Source organism: Lissotriton helveticus, chromosome 8 (genome assembly GCF_964261635.1).
Source record: "Lissotriton helveticus chromosome 8, aLisHel1.1, whole genome shotgun sequence".
Classification (NCBI taxonomy): Eukaryota; Metazoa; Chordata; class Amphibia; order Caudata; family Salamandridae; genus Lissotriton; species Lissotriton helveticus.
In genome coordinates this window covers 169,390,176-169,414,805 of record NC_136069.1, presented here as the reverse complement: position 1 = coordinate 169,414,805, position 24,630 = coordinate 169,390,176, and the positions used below count along the sequence as shown (strand labels likewise).

At 44.4% G+C, this 24,630-nt stretch overlaps 1 protein-coding gene across 1 annotated transcript in view; it reads left to right on the top strand.

The window, feature by feature from the left end:
• GET1 (guided entry of tail-anchored proteins factor 1) overlaps window positions 1-24,630 on the top strand; it is a 373,421-nt gene that overhangs the window by 11,129 nt on the left and 337,662 nt on the right. The window contains exon 2 of the mRNA XM_078656836.1: window positions 22,128-22,293. Coding sequence (XP_078512962.1) covers window positions 22,128-22,293 — 166 coding nt within the window. The remainder of the gene's footprint in view (window positions 1-22,127; window positions 22,294-24,630) is intronic.

Sequence of the window (24,630 nt, the reverse complement as noted above, 5' to 3'; positions counted from 1 at the left end):
TACTATAGGATTTTAACCGGCGTCAAATAGGCCCTATGTAATGTGAAGAACTCAACCAATTGGAACCTGGCGTTTCGTGTACCCTTCCTGGCACGTCGCACTAGTTGAGGCCATGTCGTCTCGTGTTTGGACCTACCAATATCCGCTTCCCATTTGCCCTTCAGAACATCCAGGGGCGACAGTCGCTCGGTCAACAAGCGTCCGTATAGGCATGTGACAGCCTTGAATGTACCTGCACTCTGCACTCCCTAGCACTTACCTTTAACTTGAACATGACAGCAACGAGACACACAAAGGGGAGACGACATAAGACGGAACACGAGCAAAAGTATAAACAGAATGCTGCTTACCTGATCGGAAATCACAACAACTTCCTGGCAACGTAAATCTCGCCGACCACTCCGGCTAAAGACACTTCCAAAAAGACGAAAACATCAAGGGAGAAAAAAAAAAATACACGCCCACAGCCATATGACGTCAGAAAGAGGCAGGATGAGAAAAACATCGCCGAAACGCCCACGAATCGCCTCGAACGATGACAGGCAGATCTCACTTCCAATGGCTAGCCTCCAGTTATGGAGGTAGCCAATGAAAGTGAGAGGCGTAACAAAGCACCATACTCTTCACAAAAGATTTCGCCTGCGCGAACCGCTGCTTGCGCAGCTTTTCGCCAGGTCGAAACCTAAAAAAAACAGAACGAGTGAGGAAACGTTCTATCCGATTGACATTGGTGAAGTAAGTTGGATGTGTTTGACTGTTGGAGCAGAAATGTGTTAATTAAGGACTACTCTGCATGCATTACTGGTAAGCAACCATTTGTGATGATGTGGCGACTTGTCTGGCATGCAAATGGTTCCATTGTGATTGTTTGTCAGGGTGGAATGAAGTGGATGGTGATCATGTGATTGATCACATTTCTGATTGGCAGGATGGGAGATGAAAGAGTTCAAATTTTTCCTTGGGTACCAAAAAATAGGTATGCCAATGCTGATGAAACCTTTTCATATTTATGAAGGTTGTAAAATGCAATGTGGTTGCAGAGTATGAAAGCCCCCAGGACATGAGGAGTGGCTACACTTTATTTCTTGTTATGAGGTGATAAACTATTGGCATTATCTTTTGTTTGTAAAATGGGCAGTTATGTAGTAATGTGTTGTATTTGTTTTGTTTTAGTACATTTATGTATTCATGGAGTTTTTTGATAGGAGTTGGAAAGTTATCAGTAGATCAATTTCAGTTCAGGTCAGCTGGCTGTATCTAATGTTTTGCTTTAAAAAACTGCTAATCTTTACAACTATTGAGTGTGTGCTTTCAACTGATACTATAGCGATGTCCACCACATGGGAACTATGCGCATTGCTTTGTTGGAGCAACACATGAACCCTAGCTGACAGGATACTGGTACCCTACAAGAGATCACTTTATATATAGGTCTCTAACCCCATTTTCTCCTTATTTACGAGACTGTGTAGTGAGAATGTGTCACCAAGGAGTGATTTTGCTTTGTTATGAATGGTGGGTGAAATCCGAAATATGTTTGAAATATAGATCAATTTGAATGCACATATGCTGTTGGAAATGGTGGATAGAAGGAATTGTATTTTGTCTTGGTAAGTATGAGGAAGTTGTTCAATGGCCAATTCTGTGTAGTTTAAAAAAAAAAAAGTTTTTGTAGAGCGATTGCACTATGGTTGGAAGAGTTTGGAGGCAGAGCTGTGTGTTATTGATGTCAGTGGAGCTCTAGTTCTCTTAGTTCTGTGCCTAAGAGTTATTAGCTTTGGGCACTATTCTTCTCCAAACTATTTATAGCCGTGTTTTATGTATCTGTCTGTAGGCTTGCCTGAATACCACTAACTCGACCAACTACAGACGGGTCAAAATGCGGAGCTCCATCTACCTGCTTTAGTTGAGGAAATGGCAAACCTTTGCCACCTTTCCCATTAGCATTTGGTCACTCTCTAGCCAGGGCAGGGTAATGTTAAATTCTGCACCGGATACATGGATCCTTTATGTGGATCCTTCTAACTGAGGTTTAACAATAAACTCGATCTGTGTGCGCAAACAAAGGCCTTCTTTCAGCCAGTATTCTCCTAACTAAAAAATCCAGTTTCCGGGTTTGTGAGTCAAGAAGAGCAACACGTTTTCATCTGAGCCAGATACATACATGCCAACATTTTAGGACAGGGACGTGGGAGATTTAAAGTAAAAAATCGGGAGAATGAAAATTCCCCATTGACTTCTATTGTAGAAAATGCAATTTCAGGCGGCCGCCTGAATCGGGTCTATTGGCATGTATGCAGATATGTGATATTGTCTGGGCATCAGTAGGGAGCTGCGTGCATTATGGATCGGCTGCAGCTATCCGCCGGTTCAAAGGTGTACAAGCCAACTCAGCTTTTCAGCCTAACTTCCTTTAAATTAGTTTAGTTGCCTTTAGGTACTAACGTAAAAGGCCCAGATTCCAGGCTTGACATTGTTATAACAAGTTAATCGGACCTACAGTAAAGCATCTCAGCTTGTATCTGTGTAGACGGGTGGACACCATAAACTGGGTCGGTTGTAAAAACTAAAACTCAGAGTTTTACAGATAGTAAAACAAAAGAACTGTCAAAACACGGTATTAAAACGTTCATTTAGACGGGACATGCCAACGTTTTAAACCTGTAGAGCAGGAGAATTTGAAAAACAAAATTGGGGTTGTGTATATTTCCTATCGACTTCGATTGAGGGAGAACAATTTTAAGCGGGAGGAAGCTGAAGTAAAGCATTTCTTGGCTTTTAAAAATCGGTATTCTCCCGCCTAAATCGTGTCTGTTGGCGTGTAAGCCTGATTGTGGCGGGCGCCGAAGTGGGAGCGAATTAAAGCCGGCGTTGAATTGAACTTCAGCCTTAAAAGTAAGTTTATTTGATGTGATTTTTATAGGTATTTTATTTCAGTGCTGATTCTTTTTGGTTTAACTCTAAACTTTGGGCAACTCTGAATGTTAGTGTGTCCATCTTGCTGCAAAATGTAAATTTCAGTGAGTAATTGCGATTGATCTTTTAAATGACGAGGAAACGAAAAAGTGTAATAATGCTCGGTCGGATCCCGCCTTTGGTATTCAGAACAGTCCTCCTCCTTAGCATATCACCGGTATGTGAGGCAGGCTTGGCGCCATTGCAGCTTTACAGGGGGTGGCGCCTCTTTTCCCATCATGTGAGTGTGAAACTGGCTTCTCATAAAGACTGAGGGGACTACAATGTGTTGGTATGCAAGTGATAAACAAATGGTCGCATTTACACCCCAACAAATGGGTGGCTCTTATTTCAAAAGACCCTTTTCTTAACACGGTATGAGGTAAAACCGTCCCCGCTTGTTGTGCTGATGACTGCGGTTAAACTGAGCATCGGATAATGAGGTGCCCTTTGCTGTCATTCTACTGCTATCAAGCACCCATCCTGCCCTTGTTTGTCGCCATTTCCTCGAAGACAAAGGCCGGTGTGGGCTGTGCCTGTCCAGAACATTCTTGTGTTGCACCCCTTGCCGTTAAAAATGTTAAACCGGGTTCGCATTACAAAGCCAAGGAACTCGCCTCACAACTTTTAAAGGTCAAGAATAAACCAACTAGCTTTCAGCCTACCTTCAGGGCCAATGTTAACTTCGAGATAATAAGAAGGCAAATAGTTTTTTAAACGCATATGCTAAACAAATGCATATTTTTGTCCGATGTTTACATAAGAAACTGTGTTTTCAAAGTGGATTTTTTTCTGTTGGTTGGTTTAAACGTGTCACAAAAAGTTGCCGGACCTGTAGCAACAAGTTGGCTTTAGGAGAACTACTACTTATAAATAATATGTCGACGCCATGTTGTTTTAGTGCATCAAGAGATTATAGTCGCCGCACCGGTGTCTTATGAATTTTTTGTCAACTTTTTATGCAGCACGATCTCCCCCTAGATTTATTATACTCGGTGTTTGTATGCACCGTGTGAATATATTTTACACTGACATGTGATTCATGAAGCTATTACGAAGGGTCAGTTGGTTGAGGTCCTGCGGAGACCTGTACTTAACTCTGCAAGTTATAGATCAAACCAACCACAACACGACCAACGGTGTTTCACCCACAAGAGAAGAGTGAAATAGGTACCAGCAAGTTGGCTAGCAATAGATCCTTAATTCATTAGAGCTTTGTGATAGTTTGTGAAAGGTTGATATTGCTATATGTTCTTTTGTGTTCACTTGTTTTCCAATCACGGGGACGCTTCAGGTTGCAGAGAGTGCTTAAGCCTAATCACACATCTTCATACAAAGGGGTTCCAAGTTCTGAATGAATTATGTTTTTGTTTGAACTCCCATGACAGTGAAATGCTCCCTTGCGAAAGCATACTATTATAGCCTTGCAACCTGCTGCCAAGTGTATCGGTTATTGAAGGCCTTCTGAGTTGTATGCCTTTATTTGCAGGTCAAGGCCTTATGACAAGACCGAGGAACTTTAACAAATGGTAGAGCACCCAGGCATGAGAACTACAATGTTATTAGAACATTCCACCCACCAAAGAGAGATTTACTAAGTTAAAAAGGGACACACATTGGAATGTTGGTGCATACGATCATATTAATCGTTATTTTTTTGCTGTAACCTCCCATAATAGGCTCCTGTAATGCTCTGAAGCAGCTATCTTGCTAACTTATAAAAATCTTGCCCTCAAGGAAATTGCCTTATCGTGGGCCCATGTTGGGTGTAGGCAGGTTCAGGGGGCTTCTGTCCAGTTCAAGACATTTGAGTCTCCGAGGTGGCCATCAAAAGTGACGTTTAAAAATCTGTAATTTTCAGTCATATATTTAATGCATATAAGTCATATATGCCCATATAATTCGTTTAGCAGACATGATATTGTGTTTGTCTTGTTGCATGGGCACATTACAATTAATGGTACCTGCATATTTAGCATAAGGAAATGTTTCCCACGTTTTCTAAACCTCTGGTGAGCACCTTTGTTTGATTAATATTGTGTGACCTAAAAGCCAAAAGTCACGGAGTTCCTCATTTATTCATCCTCTGTGGGTAGCAAGGTGTCTCTCCAGTTCCTTGATACTAGTGTTTCTAGAAATCATTGCTAGGGTCAGTTTTACCATTCTTCACTAATGCTTGTGTCACTGTAGTTTAAACTTGTATTACTAAGAATGCCATACCCTTCCCTATACTTTTTTTTTCTCTGTATGCCTATAGACTTATCTACTTTTTACTTCTCCCCAGGAAACGTATAGTCAAATGATAAATTGAAAGTTACTTTTTGATTTGTTGTATTTGTAAAAGATCACATTCATTGATCATATAATGGTTTGTGTACAGAGTTGTTGTATACGCGTTGGTATTTTGTTTCTAATGGTGGCTGATTGAGAAAATCCTGTTGCTAATAACCAATGGACAATCTTTGTAGTGCTTGTTTCCAATTAGTTCCAAAGAGGACGGGGCTATAAGGTCACCCTTCCTCTGATAATACATCCTGGTGCTTGAACCTCCTGCATATCCCACAAAACACCGTATTATCCCCAAGGAAGAAACATCGGAAATGTGGCGATTCTGCTCTTTAATGTTTAATTTATAGCCACACAATACAACGATAGCAATAGAATCCCAGAACCCTTTGAAAAGTTGGAATCAAGACATTGTTAAGGCCAATGCTTGCACCTCCACAGCCTCAAGTTCTAATCTTTTATTGTAGCATACTTGGCATCATCAGTTTCTTCTTCCTCATAGGTTGACTTCCTCTAGATTCGCAGAACCTTGCAAAACAGATTACTCAATCAATATTCAGGTGAAAGACACACAGGAAGCAAATGGCTGGTGTTGGACTCACTACCGTAGAATTTTTCCCTGCTTGAGAATTCAAGAAAAAAACGAACTCCCTTCTGCCCCCCAACGCCCACTCCCCATCTCAGCGTTTCAAGTAGGCCTTCATGTTGATACTGGTACTACCACAACTTCTAGAAACAGCAACAGTGTCCTATGGAAAGTGGAACGACTACTGATGAGTGCCGACTTTATCCAGACTCCTGATTTTTTCACTCCTATTTTTGATTGCCTGTTTTTGCGAGAGCAACATGGCCACCTTCACAAGCGGGGACTTAAAAAAAGTTATCATTTATTTTTTTAGAAGATATATTTTATTCGATTTTAGAATGCAAGTAAAAGTAATATACAATAACGGGTATCAGAGCCAAGTAAGGCAAAATATTACATACAGTTTCCTTGAGTCCCGGCATTTAAAGTACAATAACAGTAGTGAGTACAACTTGTCCAAGAGTTTTTAGTGTCCCTGGTATGCACCGGGTGGAAATGGTTATGGGATGCCTCATCAGTACAATAGGGAGAAACGGGGGTATCTGGGATATAAGGTGGGTGGGGGGAACATCCTTTTCAACACGGATGTTACCCCGCAGTGCTTTTGCGATGCGTCCTTTACAACGCAAGTCGTAACCACGACTTGCGCTGGAGGTCGCTAAAGGATAAAGAATAGTATATTTACTATTCCAACACCTTCCCTACTATCCACGGGGACTGGTGTTAGAATAGTAAATTATACTATTCACGCCCAACAATGCAAGTCGTTGTAACGACTTAGGTTGTTAAAGACGCTTTGTAAAGGCACGTGTTGAAACGGTACGCGTTGTACCGTCATACATCCGGTGGGTGGGCGGGCAGAGTATTAGCAGATGCGTGTTTCTGGTAATGGTGGTATTGCGGCTAGTTTGGCTGAGCAGGTATACAAGGTGTGTATGCTGGGATAAATTAGAAGAGGCGGTGTGGGAATGCTGATGTTGAAACCCTTGAAAGTGGTGCGATGCATCGTGGTTGTGCAGGGTGTGTGATGTCATGGGGGAAGATCATCATTGCTCACCTCCTGTTTGAAGTGTTAGCTTGGTGGCCCATTGGTAGGAAATCGGGTATTTCCACAGGTGTCGCACCTCCTTATAGCGGAGGGCATCTTCCCCGGCTGACCGTCGTTTGCATTGCCCTGTGCCAAGCGGTTACTGGTGGGGGGGAGAAGGGGGAGCTGTAGACGATCACCAGTGAAGTGATAAGGTGCGTTTGTCCAGAAGTTCTAAGGACACGGAGTGGGTGTAGGAAAGTGTGTTTCTGTTGCAGTAACCCCCCACTTTTTGCCAGACTACTGATGCACTTTTACTTGGTGTACCCTGGGTCCCTGCCAATCAGGTTCCCAGGGCCTGTGTTCTTTCCCCAAAACTAACTCAATTGGCATCTCTGGCCACAGGTCAGCCCCTGTACCACGGGTACCCAGGGCACTGTGACCAGGGAAGACTTCTAAGGGCTGCAGCAGTTATTGTGCAACCCTTCGAGGCCCTGTACCATTACATACAAACACTGCCTTTGCAGGCTGCGTGTTTTGGTGCAGAACAAAATAAAGAGTCGACATGGCACACATCCCTGTGTGCCATGTCTACAACCCACTGCCCTGGCATAGATCAGTCATCCCTCTAGCTGGGTGCCCTATGCCAGTGTTGAGGGTACAGGTGCATGAGCCCTGTACCCCTAAAAGAGCCGGCGGGAAAAACAAGTGAGGGAAAGAGGTGTGCCCACCTCTGCCAACTCCACCCCTCAGGTGGGTGAGGCGAGGTGAAGCACAAATCTGAGTCCCCGCCATCTTGAGGATGGGGGGACCCAACCAACCAGGGACAGGCTCCTGCCCCATCCCACTGGAGGGTGGCACGATAGGGGGTGTACCCACCTCAGGGAAGGGACCCATTGGTCCCTGCCCTTTACCTACCTGTAACACCCCTAAATCTAGTATTTAGGGGAAACCCTGAACCTTGCCCCCTCAGATCCAGAAACGACAAAAAGAAAAGAAGGACCGAACATCTGTGCAGCCAACTAACAAGAGGACAATGTCCACTGACTTGGCCCCAGCCCTACAGGCCTGTCTCCCCTCGAACCTGCTCCTGCGAAATCCCGGGGTGTCCTGCAGCCAGCAACCTTGAAAACCCCGGAGGACCTGCCTGCCTTCACTTCCAAAGACTGCTTCTCCCGTGAACACCGGATTTGTTCAAACAGCAACCTCTAACAGCAGCCACAAAAACTGCGAATCCAGCCCACTCTGCACCTGCTGAACCCGGCTCGAGTGGAAGACACCATGAGGAGGTCACTCCAGCGATCCTGACCCGAGATCCGGCACTGCATGGCCTGCCTCAGACCTCCAGCTAACGCCTGCAGTCTAAATCCAGAAGGCCCCCACTAACCATGACCAGGAACTGGTAAGAAGATCCGACCCCAGAAAGCACCCCTGCACCCGACGCCCCAAGGCCTTGTGTGCCCAAACCAACGGTGCCTAACCAACCCTTAACTTCCCAACTTGCCTCTCAAAGTGGTGGTCGCACCAAGAAGTCCTTTGTCTCCGTGCCTGTAGTGCTTTTGCAAACCGGAGGTTCTCCATTGAAAACAAAAGGGCGCCCGACGTCGAAACAGCACTCTGCACCCGGCTGCCCCAGTGCTGCTGAGGATGCAACTTTTGTGCTACTTTGTTTATCCATTTGCCCTGACCTAAACCCCTAGAGCTTTGCTCCCACAGCCCAGTGGCCTGCTTGCCGGCAGCCACCAACCGGACGCCCCCTATCCTCCACTGGATAACATTGGGCCTCAACACTTTGCACCCGGCTGCCCAGGTGCTGCTGAGGGTGTAACAAGAGTGCATCACTGACCCTGGGGGACCCCTGAGTCTAACCCCTGAACCTTAACTTCAACAGTCGATAACTTACCTGTGAACCGATAACATGTTTTACCTCCATAGGATAACATTGACAATTTTCTTCCAAAAAGTTTCTAAGTGTGGGGTTTTGAAATCTAAAAGAACGTATTTACTTACCTGTTTGCAGGAAATGTCCCAGTGCTTGAATCTAGGTATCCAGCACTGAGGTAGAAAAGTAACGTAAAAAGTAACTTACCTGTAATTTACTGAAAAAACCTATTCATTTCAATGTACTGTATTTGCTAAGTATTGCAATCTACTGCATCCCCTGTAAAACAAACAAAGTACAATTCCTATTGCAATTTCAAACTGTTCTACATTGAGCAACTTATTACTGTAAAGTATTTAATGCTTACCTGTGCCAGGCTTGCTTGGTTTAAAAATAAAACAACAGTATATTTTTTTATACAAAAACAATTGGTCTAGAGTTCAGTCCTTGAGTGTGTGAATTCCTTTGCTGACTGAGTGTGTACATCAAATGCTTATCACTGTCCTCTGATACTGCCTTACTGCTTGACCACTCTACCACAAATAGAGAGTAAGGTTCTATCTAACTTTAACCTCTGCCTCCCTCTGGGGTCACCTGTACCCTATAAACATTATACCTCATTTTGGTGTAGTCTATATAGAGCCAGTTCCTTACAGTGGGCTCATACTTTTTAGCTTTTTTTTACATTTAAAGACGCCCAGGGAGCATGCCTCCCATGTGTAAACATCTGACAGTTCTGTAACGACCCGTAAGGTCGTGTGGATTGAGTGTCAATAACTCTGAACTCTGATGTGCTTAAGGTCAGTGTCGGGAGGCTGGTAGCGCAGACAGTTGGTTTGTGTGTTGGGAAAGAGACTGTTTAATTGTGCTGGGGTCAAATATGCCCTATGAAGTATGAGTATTTGTATTTTTTTGTAGCAGGAGTTTCCGGATACTTTTTTGGGAAATTCAACTGCTTTCAGTCAAACAGGAGCTGAATAGTGATACTTATCACCCTTGAGGGTATCCAGGCACAGGGGAGATATAATGCTGCTTCTGAGGGCCGTTAGTCAAATAACCAGGTTTTTAGGCCTTTCCTGAAATCCTGCAGGGTGGGGTCTGTTCGAAGGTGGAGGCCGTTCCAGGATTTTGCGGCCTGGTGAGAGAAGATTTGGCCGCCACTTCTGCTTTTATGGATGTCGGGCATGTGGGCTAGGGAGAGAAAAGCGGAGAGTAGTTGTCTGACGGGTTGGATAAAATTCAGTTTGCGATCGAGGTAGGCCAGTCTCTTGTGCAGGGCCTTGTAGGCGTGGGTAAGGAATTTGAATTGGCACTGTTTGCTGATGGGGAGCCAGTGCAGAGACTTGAGGTGAGGGGTGATGTGGGTCCACTTCGGAAGGTCGAGTGTGAGCCTCGCTGCTGTGTTCTGAATGGTCTGGAGTCTGTTCAGTAGTTGTGCGGTGATCCCCTCGTATAGTGAGTTGACTTAGCCCAGACGGCTGGTGACGAGGGCCTGGGTGACAGTCCATCTGGTGCTGATGGGGAGCCACTTGAAGATCTTCATTACTATGCATAGGGTGCAGGAAGACGAGACCGCGTTTATCTTTTTCTTAATAGGGAGCTTGATGTCGAGTATGATGCAGAGGTTCCTTGCGTGTTCTGTGGGTGAGGGGCCAAATTCAGTTGGCTATCAGGAGTCGTCCCATGGGGCGGTTTTGCTCCCGAAGATGAGTATCTCTATTTTGTCGACTTGAGTTTGAGGCATCTATACTGCATCCAGCTGGCAACGCTGGTCATGCACCTGTGGAAGTTTGATTTTGTGTTAGTGGTGTCCTAAGATAGGTAGAGGATCAACTGAGTATCGTCCGCTTAGGAGATGATGTTGATGCCATAGGATCTGACCAGGGTGGCCAGAGGGGCCATGTACATGTTTACCAGTATTGGGCTCAGAGGAGACTCTTGGGGAACACCACAGATGATGTTTTTTGGGCCCGAGGTGTAGGGTGGATTGCGGACGCTCTAGGTTCATCCTGTGGCGAAGGATGCGATCCTGAGGACTTTCTCTCAGATCTCCATCTGGTGGAGTTCGTATAGGAGGATGTAGTGGGATACAGTGTCGAAGGCTGCAGAGAGATAGAGGAGGATCAGTGTGGCGGTCCCTCTTTTGTCTAGGAGAGTTCTGATGTCATCGGTGGCCGTGGTGAGGGCGGTTTCTGTACTGTGATTTGCATGGAATCCAAATTAGGAGGGGTCCAGGAGATTGTTGTGTGGTTGGTGAGTTGGAAGTTTATTGCTTTTTCCAGAACTTTTGCAGCGAAAGGCCACAGGGACAAGGCCGGTAGTGTTTGAGTTGTTTGGGGTCTGCAGTGTTTTTTTGAGGAGCGTTTTGACTTCCACGTGTTTCCAACCCTCTGGGAAGGTGACGGAGTGATGGACGAATTGAGTATTGTGGTGTGTTCCTTGCTGATTGTACTGTTTCCCAGGTTGAACATGTGGTGGGGCAGGAATCTCTGGGTGATCCTGAGTGGGTGGTGTTCATGATGGTGGCAGTGGTCTGCGTATAGTGTGGTTCCCACATAGTTATTGTGTTTCTATTGGAGTCGGAGAAGTTGAGGAGTCAGTTGAAAGTATGTTGAGGTCTGCTACGGAAGGTAGGGTATCGAAATGTTCGTACTCTATCCCACTCGTACTCCGTCCCACTCCTTGTCGTAAAGGACCCTCCCAAAGTTAAAGATAAGGTGACGGTCAGTGCCCATAGTTAGGATAGATTGGAAGACTGGGTGGGGTGGGAGGGGGGGGTCCCCTTCTATGGTGTTCCAGAGAGTATGGTAAGAACGCCTGAGTTGTCTATGTAAGAGGAATTGCCCTGGCGGGAGTCCGCCTTCCTCAGCCAGTCGTTCAAAGGGGAGGAAATGCCTATCTGAGAAGAGTTTGCCTGTCGTGAGCACTGAGTGTTCTGTCCAGACCCTCAAGTCCCTAGCAGTGTAAACCCTGGGTAGCAGGGTAAACCGACCAGTGGGAGTGTCGAGGCATATATTGGGGTGGTGTGGGAGACTTTAAAAACAGTTAAATAAAATAAAAATCTATGTTCCACAGGTACAAAAGTCTCCAGAGGATGGGTTAGACATGCTTTTTGCTCAAGAAATAAAGTGTGACCGAGATTTAGATACTTTGTAATTGTGTACCAATTTATTTAATAGAGTTAGGCTAGGGATCTTAGAGCTAAAAGTGGCATGGACGTCTCTGGATCCCTGGAAGTGGTTAAACAGTTAAAATATAATACATCATATTTTGCCTTGACCAAAAATTAGTTAATATTTGGCAAAGAAGCAGCATGATTGCAACCAGATCCAACCCCCTAGCATGCCAACCGATTTCATTTCAGCAGCAGTTCATAGTGAATTAAGCTTTCTCTGCAGACAAATGTGAGTCCTCCAGGTTATGAGTTCAAATCCCTGGCGTATCAAACTCAACCTCTTACCTCTAAAGTGGATAGTTTATTTTCACTAAAGTAGGCAATGTTTGACATTTTAGTCCGGAATAGTGTGCAAGTCACAATCACATGTGGATAAGAATGCACAACCTAATTACTGAAAACAGAACGTTCGTTGGCAAAGCCAATAGTTCTGGCTCTTTGTGTGGTACCTCATGGAAACGCAACCATGCCAAAATGCAGTTGCATATATTTGCAACTTGTAGAGGTTGGTGCTGATAAATAAAACGATTTTCTTTCCTCAAATGGTGTTTGAATTCTCAGAGCATTTACTAGCCTGACAGCGTGCCTTCATGTCAGTAAAGTATTGATTTACTTTGTCAGTAAATAAGCTCCTCTGCAAAGAATGTCGATGTTATTTCTATATCCGATTTTAATGGAGAAAGTTTCGGGGCAAGCGCATATTCTTATTTTAAGTGAATGCCAATGCCATGAAGTACCTTGCCATGCCAGACAGTTCCAACCATTGTTTAGGCAATTGCATAACTAACTCCCTAGGAATGGTGCTTTGACTGCTACTAGCCGTAACAATAGCCACGGTAGCCAATGTGGCTTTTAAGTCTTGCTCTGGCGAGTAAGTGGGTGTTTGCTCTCAAAGTAAACTTCCACTAACCTGTCCAGGAAAAGAGGTGTTGTTTGAGTTGACATTTAAGGATGGAATGCTCTAGTAGCAACCATGAAGAGCTTGTAGTATGTGACATTACTTTGGACTCCCCATCCATAACCTATATTCTTGATCATAAAGTTAGCTCTTGGAAATTCTAAACATGTATTTTCCCCGACTTTATGAAGATCTGCCACAAACAGATGGGGACAGTCTTCAGATACAGATTTGTAAATCAAACACATTTTTGAACTGTTATTTCAGATACTAAGATCCAGTGGAATTTCCTCCTGTAGTGAAAATGTCGTAACATTTCTTCAGTTTAATAGCCAACCAGTGGCAGCATTCTACCACTCGCTGGAGCTTCTGACTGACCTCCTTAATGAGGTGTAAAAAGAAGTGCAGTAGTCTAGATGTAAGTTAATAAGAGCTCCTGGATCCATGTCTAGACCAAGTGAGAAAAAGGAGGCGACATTGGCTTTTACTATACTGTAGCTAACTTACGCTACAGTTTGCTTGAGATCAACTGTGAAGTATGGGAATTTGAACGTACCCGGATAGTAGTCATGAGTTATCCCACTCCGTATTTTCTCGTTCTGCTTATTCCAGTATGTTTTCTGGGCTGGAGATTCATGTCCCATGTCCCCTGAGAGGTGTGCTACATGTTTTGGATGTCAAATGCAAATAGAGCTGGAATCTGTCGGAGAATCTGCAACATCCAGAGTGACACCATCCATGTGACTGCACTAACTGTTACTGTCCGCTGATTAAAAGTTGAGTGGTATGGCCTGTTTACCCGCACCCCAGTGAGGAGACTGCCTGCTGGTCCTCTCTGTGTATAATCCGTCTAGTCTCTTGAGTCTTCCTGAATGGATGAGGGTGTGTGTATCCGAGTAGTGTTTGGATGCATGAGGTATGGGGTAGCCATAGTTGCAGGTCCACCAAAGGTGTATAGCATCTAAAGTTAGAGGGTGCTTTGAAAGGCTTGAGTTGATAGTAAGAATTGCTGAACCCCTTCCCTACTTTCACCCCTGGACTGTTCTCCTGTTTTCTTCTATTTAAAGACCCCATTGTAAAGCTAAGGGTCTGTGTATGGTTTGAAACTGCGTAACTTTGAACGGAGTAGGGAGGATTCCTTATTTTCACCTTAGCTGGTTAGTTCCTGTAGCTTATCCTGAGTAGAAGGGCAGCGCTTGAATAAAGGTCTGTAGCTAGGGGAAACGGCCTTTTGCAACGCAGGTATTACCTAAAATGCAATGCCTTTACCATGCATCATGTACCACGCAAGTCTTTACTACAACGCATATGCCTTTACCATGTATGGTGCAGTTTTAGGTGCAGAACCCTGCCCTGTTGCTGAGACAGAAGATGCTTCTGAGGCGATAGACTGATCAGAGGGCAAATTATGAAGCTAAACAGATTTGGGTACCACACTCTCCCGGACCAGTCTGGAGCTATCAAGATGATCTGAGCCCATGCTTTCTTGATCTTCAGAATAGCATAGGTAGCAGTGAGAAGGTGTACAGGATACATGTGTTTCTATGTAGCTAGCATCTCCCAGGGAGACTCCTAGTGGAGACTCCAATACGCCAAAATCTTCCCACTGTGTCTTCTCCGTGATGGCGAAAAGATCCAACCAAGGCACACCCCACTAAGCTAAGATATCTCGAGACACCACTGAATGAAAATGCCTTTGTGGTCTGTCTGCTTAGCTCATGTGTCCTGACTTTCAGTGACCCACCAAATGATTGAATGGGTCCCGCCATTTCCAAGGGTGCAGCGCCCCCTGACACAGGGTCAGCGACCCCACGCCGACCTACTAGCCTGGTTGCCTGACAAGACCTTCACTGGTCTTCTCTTGATGGATATGTGAACCGCCCTACGAGCCAATCAAATAGTTCAAAGCTATAGGAGGTTGATATGGATCTTCTGGTCCACTGAAAACTATTGGCCACTAATCCCTTTTTTGCTCTCATGGCCGCGCCATACCAGAGACGATGCAGCCATACCCTGTATGAGCTCTGAAAATGGGTAGGGAGAACGGCCTGCATTGAGCAGATTGGTATTCACCTGCCACCACTGAAGGTCTTGGGCTGTCTTCTTTGATATGTGTAAACTGACTGAAAGACAACCACAGTGGTGATCCCACTGGAGGCAGAGGTTCTTCTGCCAGGTCCGCATGTGACTTCAGGCATGCCAGAATAGTAGGCTACATGAAGTCCGAGCCCAAGAAGACTGAGAACTGCCTACACAGGTTCCCAGGATTTAGCCCGATACATCAGGATCATGCTTGACTGTCCTGGACTTTCTGTGGGGGTGACAAAGCCTTGAATGCCTCGGTGTCCTGGGTGGGCTCTTTGAAGGGAATCTTCTGCATCTGCATCCGGTGGAACTCTGTCTCTCTTATGGAAAACCCCAGGAAGGATATAAAGTTTATTGTTGTTTGGAGGTGGTTTGCAACAGACTGAGGCAAGCCCACAGTCAGCAGCCAGTCATTGAGGTATGGAAATACATGTATCCCTGATCTGCGAAGCTGGGTTGTAACCACCACTCCACCTTTCTAAACACCTATGGGGCAGAGGAGAGGCCGAAGAGTAGAATGGCAAATTGGAAATGCTGCAACCCCACCACGGCCCAACAACAGTGTGGGACTGCAGATGGGGCACATCAAAGTACACATCCTGAAAGTTCAAGGACAACATCCAGTCCCTGCTATCCAGGGTGGAGAGAACCTAGTCTGAAGTCTTTGTTTTGAAGGAAGGTTTTCAGATAGCGAAAACCTAAGATTGGCCTCAGATCTCCCATCTTTTTTTGGGCTCCATGACACTAAGTTTAAAGGTAACACGATAAATCATACCTATCATTAAGACCAGTTGGAATCATGGTATTGAGCTGTTTTATCCAATATAGTTCGCGTTGTAGCAATCTTTGGTCATTGTCTGTTCCTGGTCGTATGCCAACTTTTTCAATGATCAGAAAACAAATTTGTGAAATAGTGTGTTTCGCATCTCTCCAATGCGTAACTAATGGAGATGATAAATGTAAGTTACGTATTCTGCTCTTATGCTCTGTCAATCTAATTTTCAACTTCCGCTTAGTTTTGCCAACGTACGCCATCCCGCACGGGCATTTGATACCGTAAACAACATGTTGCGCATTGCAGTCACTTGTATGTCTGAGTTTGATCCGTGCTCCTGTTGTGGGGTGTGTGAATGACTTTCCAGTGATCACATTGTTACAATGCGTACAGTTCTGACAGCGTACTGTGCCTTTGTGCGATGATATTTGTTGCGTTGATTGTTTCTGTTGTTGTTTCAATATTTGCCTTAGGTTTTGTCCTCTGGTATACGCATGCATTGGTTTATCTCTGAATATGCCTTTAAACTCAGCTTCTGAGGACAACAATTCCCATCTTTGATTTATGATGCTTTTGATAGCTTTAGATTGTGTGGTATACTTGGTGACGAAAACCATTCTATCACTGGTTGTTTTAGTTTTGGGTGTAAGTAACTCGTCTGTCCATCTTCATAACACTATCAATATTAGCTTGTAATTCTTCTGTAGGATAGCCTCTATCCTCATATTTCTGTGCTTGTTCTTGCAACTTGATTACGCATGTCTTTGGGTCTGAGCAAATTCTCTTGATTCTGATAAACTGAGAAAGTGGAAGATTCTTTACCAGACTCCTGGGATGAAAACTCGTATAGATCAATGCATTGTTGCGATCTGTGGGCTTGGAATACAGTTCAGTCTCAAATCCTGTTGGTTTCTTAATTATTCTGACGTCCCAAAAATCCATCACATTGTTGTCAATTTTATGAGTGAATTGTATTCTAGGGTTCACCTCGGTGGTTCCCAAAGTGTGCGCCGCGGCACCCCGGTGCGCCGCGATAAGAAGCCAGGGGCGCCGCGCCGCCGCCAGGATGTGGGGTCGTGGAAATTGCAGACGCAATTCCTCCCCCACCTTTGTGCTGAAGTGAGCCCTGCCCTCGCCGCACTCTGCATTTAAATGGCTCAATTAAGAGCTCGTTGAGAAGAAGTGGAAAACAATAAACCACGCTAAGCGGGCAGGGCCCCAAATAGCCTCACTGTACAGCATGGAAGTGCCTAGTTTTACAAGTGTAAATAACACCGTAAACATTGCAACACATTTCCTCTTCTTGTGACGGTCAGAATGCAAAGTTCTTCGGAAGTGCTTGAAAATCACATTGGGTTTTTGTATGTGCAATTTTACAAAACGGGACAAGACGCAAAAGAGTATCGCTTTGCATATATTACATGGTTCCTAGAGTTTAAGTGTGCTTCATGAGAGACAGTGAAATGTAATTGCAATTAAAACCAAAAAGAAAAATCACTACAATAAGAACGTACACCCTTTGGTTTTATTTTTATTTAATGCGATTTTATATAGCGCGAACATTACCCGAATGTGTCACAGCGCTTTACATAAGAACCAGTTGCGATACATAAGAACGTAGGATTACAGGCGTTACATAAAAGATACAAGCAGAAAAAATTTGCAAATGTACAAGTTATAAAGTCACACAGGGAAGAGATATAAACAGAAATAAATTGCAAATGTACAAGTAGTGAAGTCACACAGGGAAGACCTACAAATGGATAAACTCTAAGAGTCACATAGGAATGGTAGAGAGTACAAAGGTCTACTGCGGTGGTTCCCAAAGTGTGCGCCGCGGCACCCCAGTGCGCCGGTAAACAAATGGTGGGGAGCCACGGCCAACTGCCAATTAGGTCAAGGGAGCCATGGGTAAAAAAAGTTTGGGAACCACTGGTTCACCTGATTGAGTTTTAGAATCAGTTCTTGTAGTGAATCTATTGTGTCGTCCCATATTAGAAAAATTTCGTCAATGAACCGACAGTACATTTTAATATTCCTCCATGCATTGGTGTTCATCAGATTGTCTGCCTCAAAATGAGCCATAAAAATATTGGCGTACGCAGGGGCCCCTGCAAAACCCATAGACATGCCAGATAGTTGTGCAAAATATTGATCTTTCCACTGAAAATAGCTGTTATGTAAACAAAACTGCAGAAGTTGCAGTAGGAATACTTTATCTGTGCTTAAATCCTCCATTCTAAGTAGTGCCCATTCGATTGATTCTAAACCTGATGAATGTGGGATTGAGGTATAAAGTGTTACAACATCAATTGTGCACAAAATCCAATGTTCCTGAAAATCCTGTTGCCTTGTAGATAATTTGTTCAAAAAATCTGTAGTGTCCTTGATATAGGAACTCCATCCTTGCACAAATTGCTGCAAAAAATGATCTAAATACCGTCCGAGGGGATCGAAAATCGACTCACACCCCGAGACGATCGGTCTTAATGGGGGGTTGGTCAGATGTTTATGGACCTTTGGAATCATATATAGCTTTGGGCATCTTGGATGCATAGTCGTCAGAAAAGCTTGTGTGTTGGTGTCAATCCATTGTTGGTCAACGGTGTTCTGTAATAGTTCTCTCAGCATTTGTTGACGTTTTACTGTGGGATCACTATCCAATTACAAATAGGTGTTAGTGTCTGTTACGTGATCATCAACTTTCCTCTCATAGAAATGAGTGTCCATAATTACCATGGCTCCTCCCTTGTCTGCAGGCTGAATTGTAAGATCTTGATTATTTGCGATATTCTGAATGATATTTAATTCTGCCTTCGTAAGATTACATTGTCTGTCTTTTTTGAAATCCAAAGTTTGTACATCCTTTTTAACCATGATTTCAAAAGTGTCCAGCATTTTATGGGATACTGGCGGTATGTAAGTACTCTTTGGTTTAAAATGTTGTGCCTGATTTTCAGCTGTCTGCGCTGTAGAATCAACTACATTTGTAAAGAAATGCCGCAATCTGAGGTTTCTCATGAAGAGGTAAATAGCTCCCTCAGTTTCCATTACATTCGCTTTGGTTGTAGGTACAAATGAAAGCCCTTTGTTCAACACTGTGATCTGCTTTTGTGACAAAACTACAGAAGAGATGTTAATGATTAAACCACTGTCCTGCCACTCCCTAGTGATTTTCCTGCCACTTCCTCTCCTGGTTTTGCGCTGCCTGTTGTTGTTTCCAACTGGTGTGATGGTGGTTGTCCTAGATTCTCTTCCTCGGACAAAAAAGCTACATTGCCACTAGTTGTTGCTACTTGTGAACCCGCAGTACTAGTAGATGTTGTTGTGTGCACTGGTCCTCTACTGATTGATGTTTCTTTATCTGTTACAAGACTTTCTTCGGATGAGTGAGCTGTTGGCGTGGTCTTTTTGGGGTGAAATTGTCGACTGGCATAAATTTCCGCCCACGTATAAACTTCATTCAGTTTATAGTCAATAGTATCGCGCTTAAATTTGCGCAGTTTCCCCTCCTGTAATTCTTTGCTGTATTTGTCTAGTTTTTGATTGATACCTTCCAAACTGATTTTCCACGTGTCCGCTTCCATCCTAGTTTCCAATTCAGTTTTTAAATTGAAAATTTCTTCCTCTGATTCTCGAATTGTTTTGGATAATTGTTCCACAATTAACAGGATCAGGTCTAACGAACACTTATTTAAAATACTGTACCACTTGTCCATGAATTTGGCATTAAGATTAAATCGAAACAGCATTGGCTTGATGGATAGTCTTAGTCCTCTAGGTATACGCTTCGCTTTATGGTACTGTACTAGAGTTGATGCGTGCATTCTTTGGTTGAGTTGTCGTCGTGTTAGGTATTCCAATTGTTTCAATTGTTGGCTGATTGAGCCCCCATGGGCGTCCATTGATCTCACCTCTTGTATTAACGAGTATATTTCATCGGCCTGTTCAGTAGTGTAAGCCAGGATGTTAGCTCTGTTATCTGTGATCCCTGATATTGTATCAAACTGCATTTTGAGCTGTTGGGTGCCTCCCCACTGTTTGACTGAGGACAATGTTAGTTATGTGGGCGGTGAGGAGCACTCCGTTGGTTAACCTTGTTTATCACTTTTAAGTACCGGTGCTGCGGCTAATAAGGGTAGTCAATCCTTGTTCTGAATATGAGTTATGGTGGGCTAACAAACCCACCTAGATGCGCACTGTTCACTTGGTGTGTTACACCTTTACTTTTCAAAGAAATTTTGTTCAAACTCTATTCCAGAAAACAATTATCTTTTTTAATGAATATTACTCATTGTTTACTGTGCATACTGAGTGTTGATTATTTCGTCATATCAACAAATACATCATATTATTTGATTTAACTTTGAATCATACATGTACAATATTTACATTCCATTATTATTTTTTAAACATTACAGTTTTCTTATTCTGCCCTATGCATTTCGTTACACCCTGGTACCTTAAAAAACAACAAAAAAATATAGGGAGATGTAAGTGTATTGAAATTACTAGAACGCCCATGGGCGTGGTATTATTAGTGTGCCGAATCCTACCTGTGTAGACAAATTGCTGTGCTTGCGAGCTGGAATCAATAAAAGATGTATGAATATTCATGTTCTCTCAAGTGATCTTACTACTACTCGACTTTGTGAGCTCACTCTCCAGTTAAACGAATTTTCATTATATAATAGAGCTTACCGTAAGCTGTAAAAACGACAAAATCATAATGACGAACTCTGTCTAATAACGTATGGTATTTCCATTTAAAGTGTCTCCAAAATCAACAAAACATACCTGAACCGTAGCCGAACTGTTTTCAGTCCTGCAAAGATATATAACCGATGTTATATCAACTCACCGCGTTCTAATTCGCCGCCATTCCCGACACGGTTTTACAAATCTCACAACTGTGCTCCGCCATAAACATGAAAAACGGACTGAAAAATCTGTACTGCACTTAACATTGGTATCCATGTTCGCCATGGTATCTCATCCCAGCAGGCAGACAGCATTCAGGGACCACAAGGCCAAGCAGGCAAGAAAAGACTAACTTCCTGAAGACATTGATGTGTTTTGATTCTTTGTCTAGATGCCTGAACTACCAAGCTCTCTAGAATCAAATGCTGGCTCAAAAAGCCCAGATCACCTGTGGAGACTTGTGATGCCTAACTACAGGATTACTCCCAGGTAGGGGCTGAACTTCGCTTAGATCAAGTTGCCATCAAAGTTTGAAGGGCAGCGAGGGTTTTTAGGCCATGGGTGCATTAGCTCTCTAAAAAGGTTTCCATTGGAATTAGTTTTAAGTCTAGCACTTTGACTGCTGCAGAGGAGGCACTTTCCTCAGTGGTAGCCAATCGTTGTCCCAGGGCAAGTGTTCAGTCCACCAACATTCATCAGAGCTTGGTAAACCGCATCAGTTTAGAGAGCAAGGAGTAAGTATCTGATTTAGAACGCCGCCTCCAGACTTGTGTAGTACAGACATCCAGGGAGAGCTCAGGGATCCTATGAAGTTGGGAACTGTGTCTCAGTGATCTCATAATCAAGCTCAGTTCTGCATCTCAGATGGACATCAAGACCAGATACAGTAATGGGACCGGTTACTGGGTATTACCCATCATCAGCAGGCTAGCTTGAATCCAGTGGCACTGTGAGCAAGGGACCCACGTCTGGGCATACCCATCCCACTTAGGGTGAAAAGTGCTATGCAAACAAATGTTGGACGGAATGCTGAATACATCATACATTCACCCCCAGTCAAGAGATCTGGGTTAACTCCATTGGTTTTTTGCTCACAGTGCCACCCCAGTTTAGACCCAGCCATATGCAAATCAGTCTTGACCCTGTGCCTCATGGGAACAGTCCAGACCTAACTGTGCCACTAGAATTAAGCTATCCTGGCTGAAGAGGGGTGAAACCCTGAAACCGGTCCTAGGATGCTTGTTTCTGGTCCAGGGAGGACCTGGCTTGGCAGTTCGGGCTGGACTATTGCCATGAGGCACAGGGTCAAGACTGATTTGCATATGGCCGGGTCTGAACTGGGGTGGTATGGTGAGCAAAAGAATGATGGATTGAACCCAGATCTCTTGACTGGGGGTGAACGTTTTGATTTGTTCTGCATTCCGTCCATCATTTGTGTGTGTCTTTAACTTCTAGAGGCGGCACAAGGTCGCCACGGAGTTTGATGGTGGCAACTTGTGGCACTGGAGCAGTTATAAAACGTTCTGGATCAATTCGAGTGACCGGTATATTCAAAAGATATCTATGTAAACTACGTTTGTAAATTCCCGAATTCATCAGCCTAATTTGATATTGATATTGTGCCACAGTTCTGTGAAAAACCCAATAAATTAATAAATGTGCTTTGTTCTTTTATGTATCAGTTTAATGCTGCTTGTTTCAACATCCCTCGCACTTTGAGAATTATTAGTGGAATTAATTTGGTAATTCATTCTCAGATTTCCAGGCTGCTGCAGAAGGATGCAGAGCAGGAGAACCAGATGAGAGCTGAAATTCAGGGCATGAAGTTAGAGCTGGCGGCTATTAGCATGATGGACGAATTTGCCAGATATGCAAGACTGGAAAGAAAAATTAATAAAATGACTGACAAGCTCAAGACTCATGGTACAGTATTGCTTATTTTCTGTTGGTGTACTTTGAAGTGCATGCTCTACGTATGCACCTAATTTATCACTCAATCAATCCACATTTGTATAGCGCAGCACTGTCACCCCTAGGGGTATTTGGGCGATGTGGGTACGATGTCTCAGTTGAAAAACCAGGTCTTGAGTTTCTTTCTAAAGCTGCTGTTCGGAGATGGAGGGGCAGATTGTTTCAGGCCTTGGCGGAGATGTAGTAGAAGGAGCAGTGGCCTCTGTTTCGGCTGCGATGGATGCAGGGGTGTGTGAACAGACAGGTGAGGAGGATCGCAGGTGTCTTGCGGGTATGTAGAATTTCAATCGATGGTTGATGTAGGATTGTCTTTGATCATGTAGAGTTTTGTAGGCGTACTTGAGGATCTTTAACTGGCATCTCTTTAGAATGGGGAATCAGTGGAAGTTTCTGAGTGGGGGGTGGGGGGGTAATGTGATTCCATTTTGGGAGGTCCAGGATGAGTATGGTTGCAGCATTCAGTATGGTGTAGAGTCTTTTGAGGAGCTTTGTGGTGATGCCAACATAGGAGCGTTGCCGTAGTCGAGGCGGCTGGTGACGTGGGCTTGAGTGTTGACTGAAATCCACCTGAAGATTCTGCGGAGCATGTGAAGGATGCAGAAGTAGGAGGAGGCGACTGCGTTGGCTTGTAGCTTCATTGTCAGTTCTCTGTTGATGATGATGCCTAGGTTGCATGACTCGTCGGTTGGTGTGGGTGTTGGTCTGAGTTCTGTTGGCCACCAGCTGTGGTCCCAGAAGGAGGTGTTCTTCACGAAGATCAGTACTTCTGTCTTTTTGGAGTTTAGTTTAAGGCAGTTGTCTCTCATCCAGCTGGCTATTTTGATCATGGCGTCGCAGAAGTTGGTTTTGGCATTGGAGGGGTCTTCGGTGAGCGAGAGAATAAGTTGAGTGTCATCTTTGTAGGAGATTATGTTGAGGCCATGGGAACTGACGATGTCTGCGAGGGCCGTCATGTAGGTGTTGAACAAGGTGGGGCTGAGAGATGATCCTTCGAGTATGCCGCATATGATATCCTTGGGTTTGGAGGTGAAGAGAGACAGCCGGATTCTCTGAGTGAGTCGTATAGGGAAGAAGGCGATCCACTTTAGGGTGCTTTGCTGGATGCCGATGTTGTAGAGCCTGTTGATGAGGGTGTGGTGGGAGACGGTGTCGAATGCAGCAGAGAGGTCGAGGAGGATCAGGACCACAGTCTTGCCACGGGTGAGGAGGGTTCTGATGTTGTCTGTGGCAGCAATCAGCACTGTCTTGATGCTGTGGTTGATGCACAACCTGGACTTGGAGACTTCCAGTAGGTGGTTTTGGTCCAGGTATTTGGTGAACTGTTGGTTGATGGTCTTCTTGAGTACTTTGGTTGGATAAGGGAGCTTGTCGATAGTATTTGAGTTTGCAGGGTTTCTTTAGGAGGGATCTGACCTCTGTGTGTTTCCATCTATCCGGGAAGGCTGATGTGGAGATGGTGGTGTTGATGATGCTGGTGAGTTCCGCGCTGATGTGGTTGGTTCCAAGACTGAAGATCCGGTGGGGGAAGGGGTCAGTGGGTGCACCCAGAATGGATGGATGACATTATGGTCATGGTGGTCTGGGTGGTGATCGGAGGCCAGGTAGTGATCATTCGGCTGGTGTGTGCTGATGGGTTGAGGCAATTGAGGTTGAGAGCAGTAGGTTGGGGTCAAATGTGTTTTAGATGGTGGCAATCTTTCTGTGAATGTAGTCTTGAGAGGGTGTCACAGAGTTCTTGGGAGGGTTTGATGGTGTTCTTTGTGGCAGCCGGGTTGGTTAATACCTTGACTATTTTGAAGAGTTCTTTCATGTGGTTGGTCGCTGTATTGATGCTGGCTGTGATGGCTGCTTTCTTGGCTTCTTTGATGTGCAGATGGTAGTTGTTGAGGGCCTCCTTGTCTGCGGCTGGGTCAGAGGCGTTCCTTGTGGCGCGTCATCGTTTCTCGAGTCGGTAGCATTTGCGCATGGTGATTCTGAAGTCTGGGGTGTACCAGCTGGCTTGTTTGTCTATATGTTACAGACTCATGCCAATATATTAAAGTAATGCTTATGATTATTTACCTTTATTGTAACTTTTTTTTGTCCTCATGCCACCATTATATGCAAATTCCAGCATGCCAACCGTTCTGTACCTCCCCAGGCTTTTTGCGATATCTCAATAGTCCTGCGCACGAGCCCATCCAGTTCCCTGGTTGCACGTCCACGCAGGTGTAATCATAGGACTGATAGAGTTCAGTTTTTAGGTTCTTATTATGCCATTCCAATTCTAAAAAGCCTCCCAGATCTTAG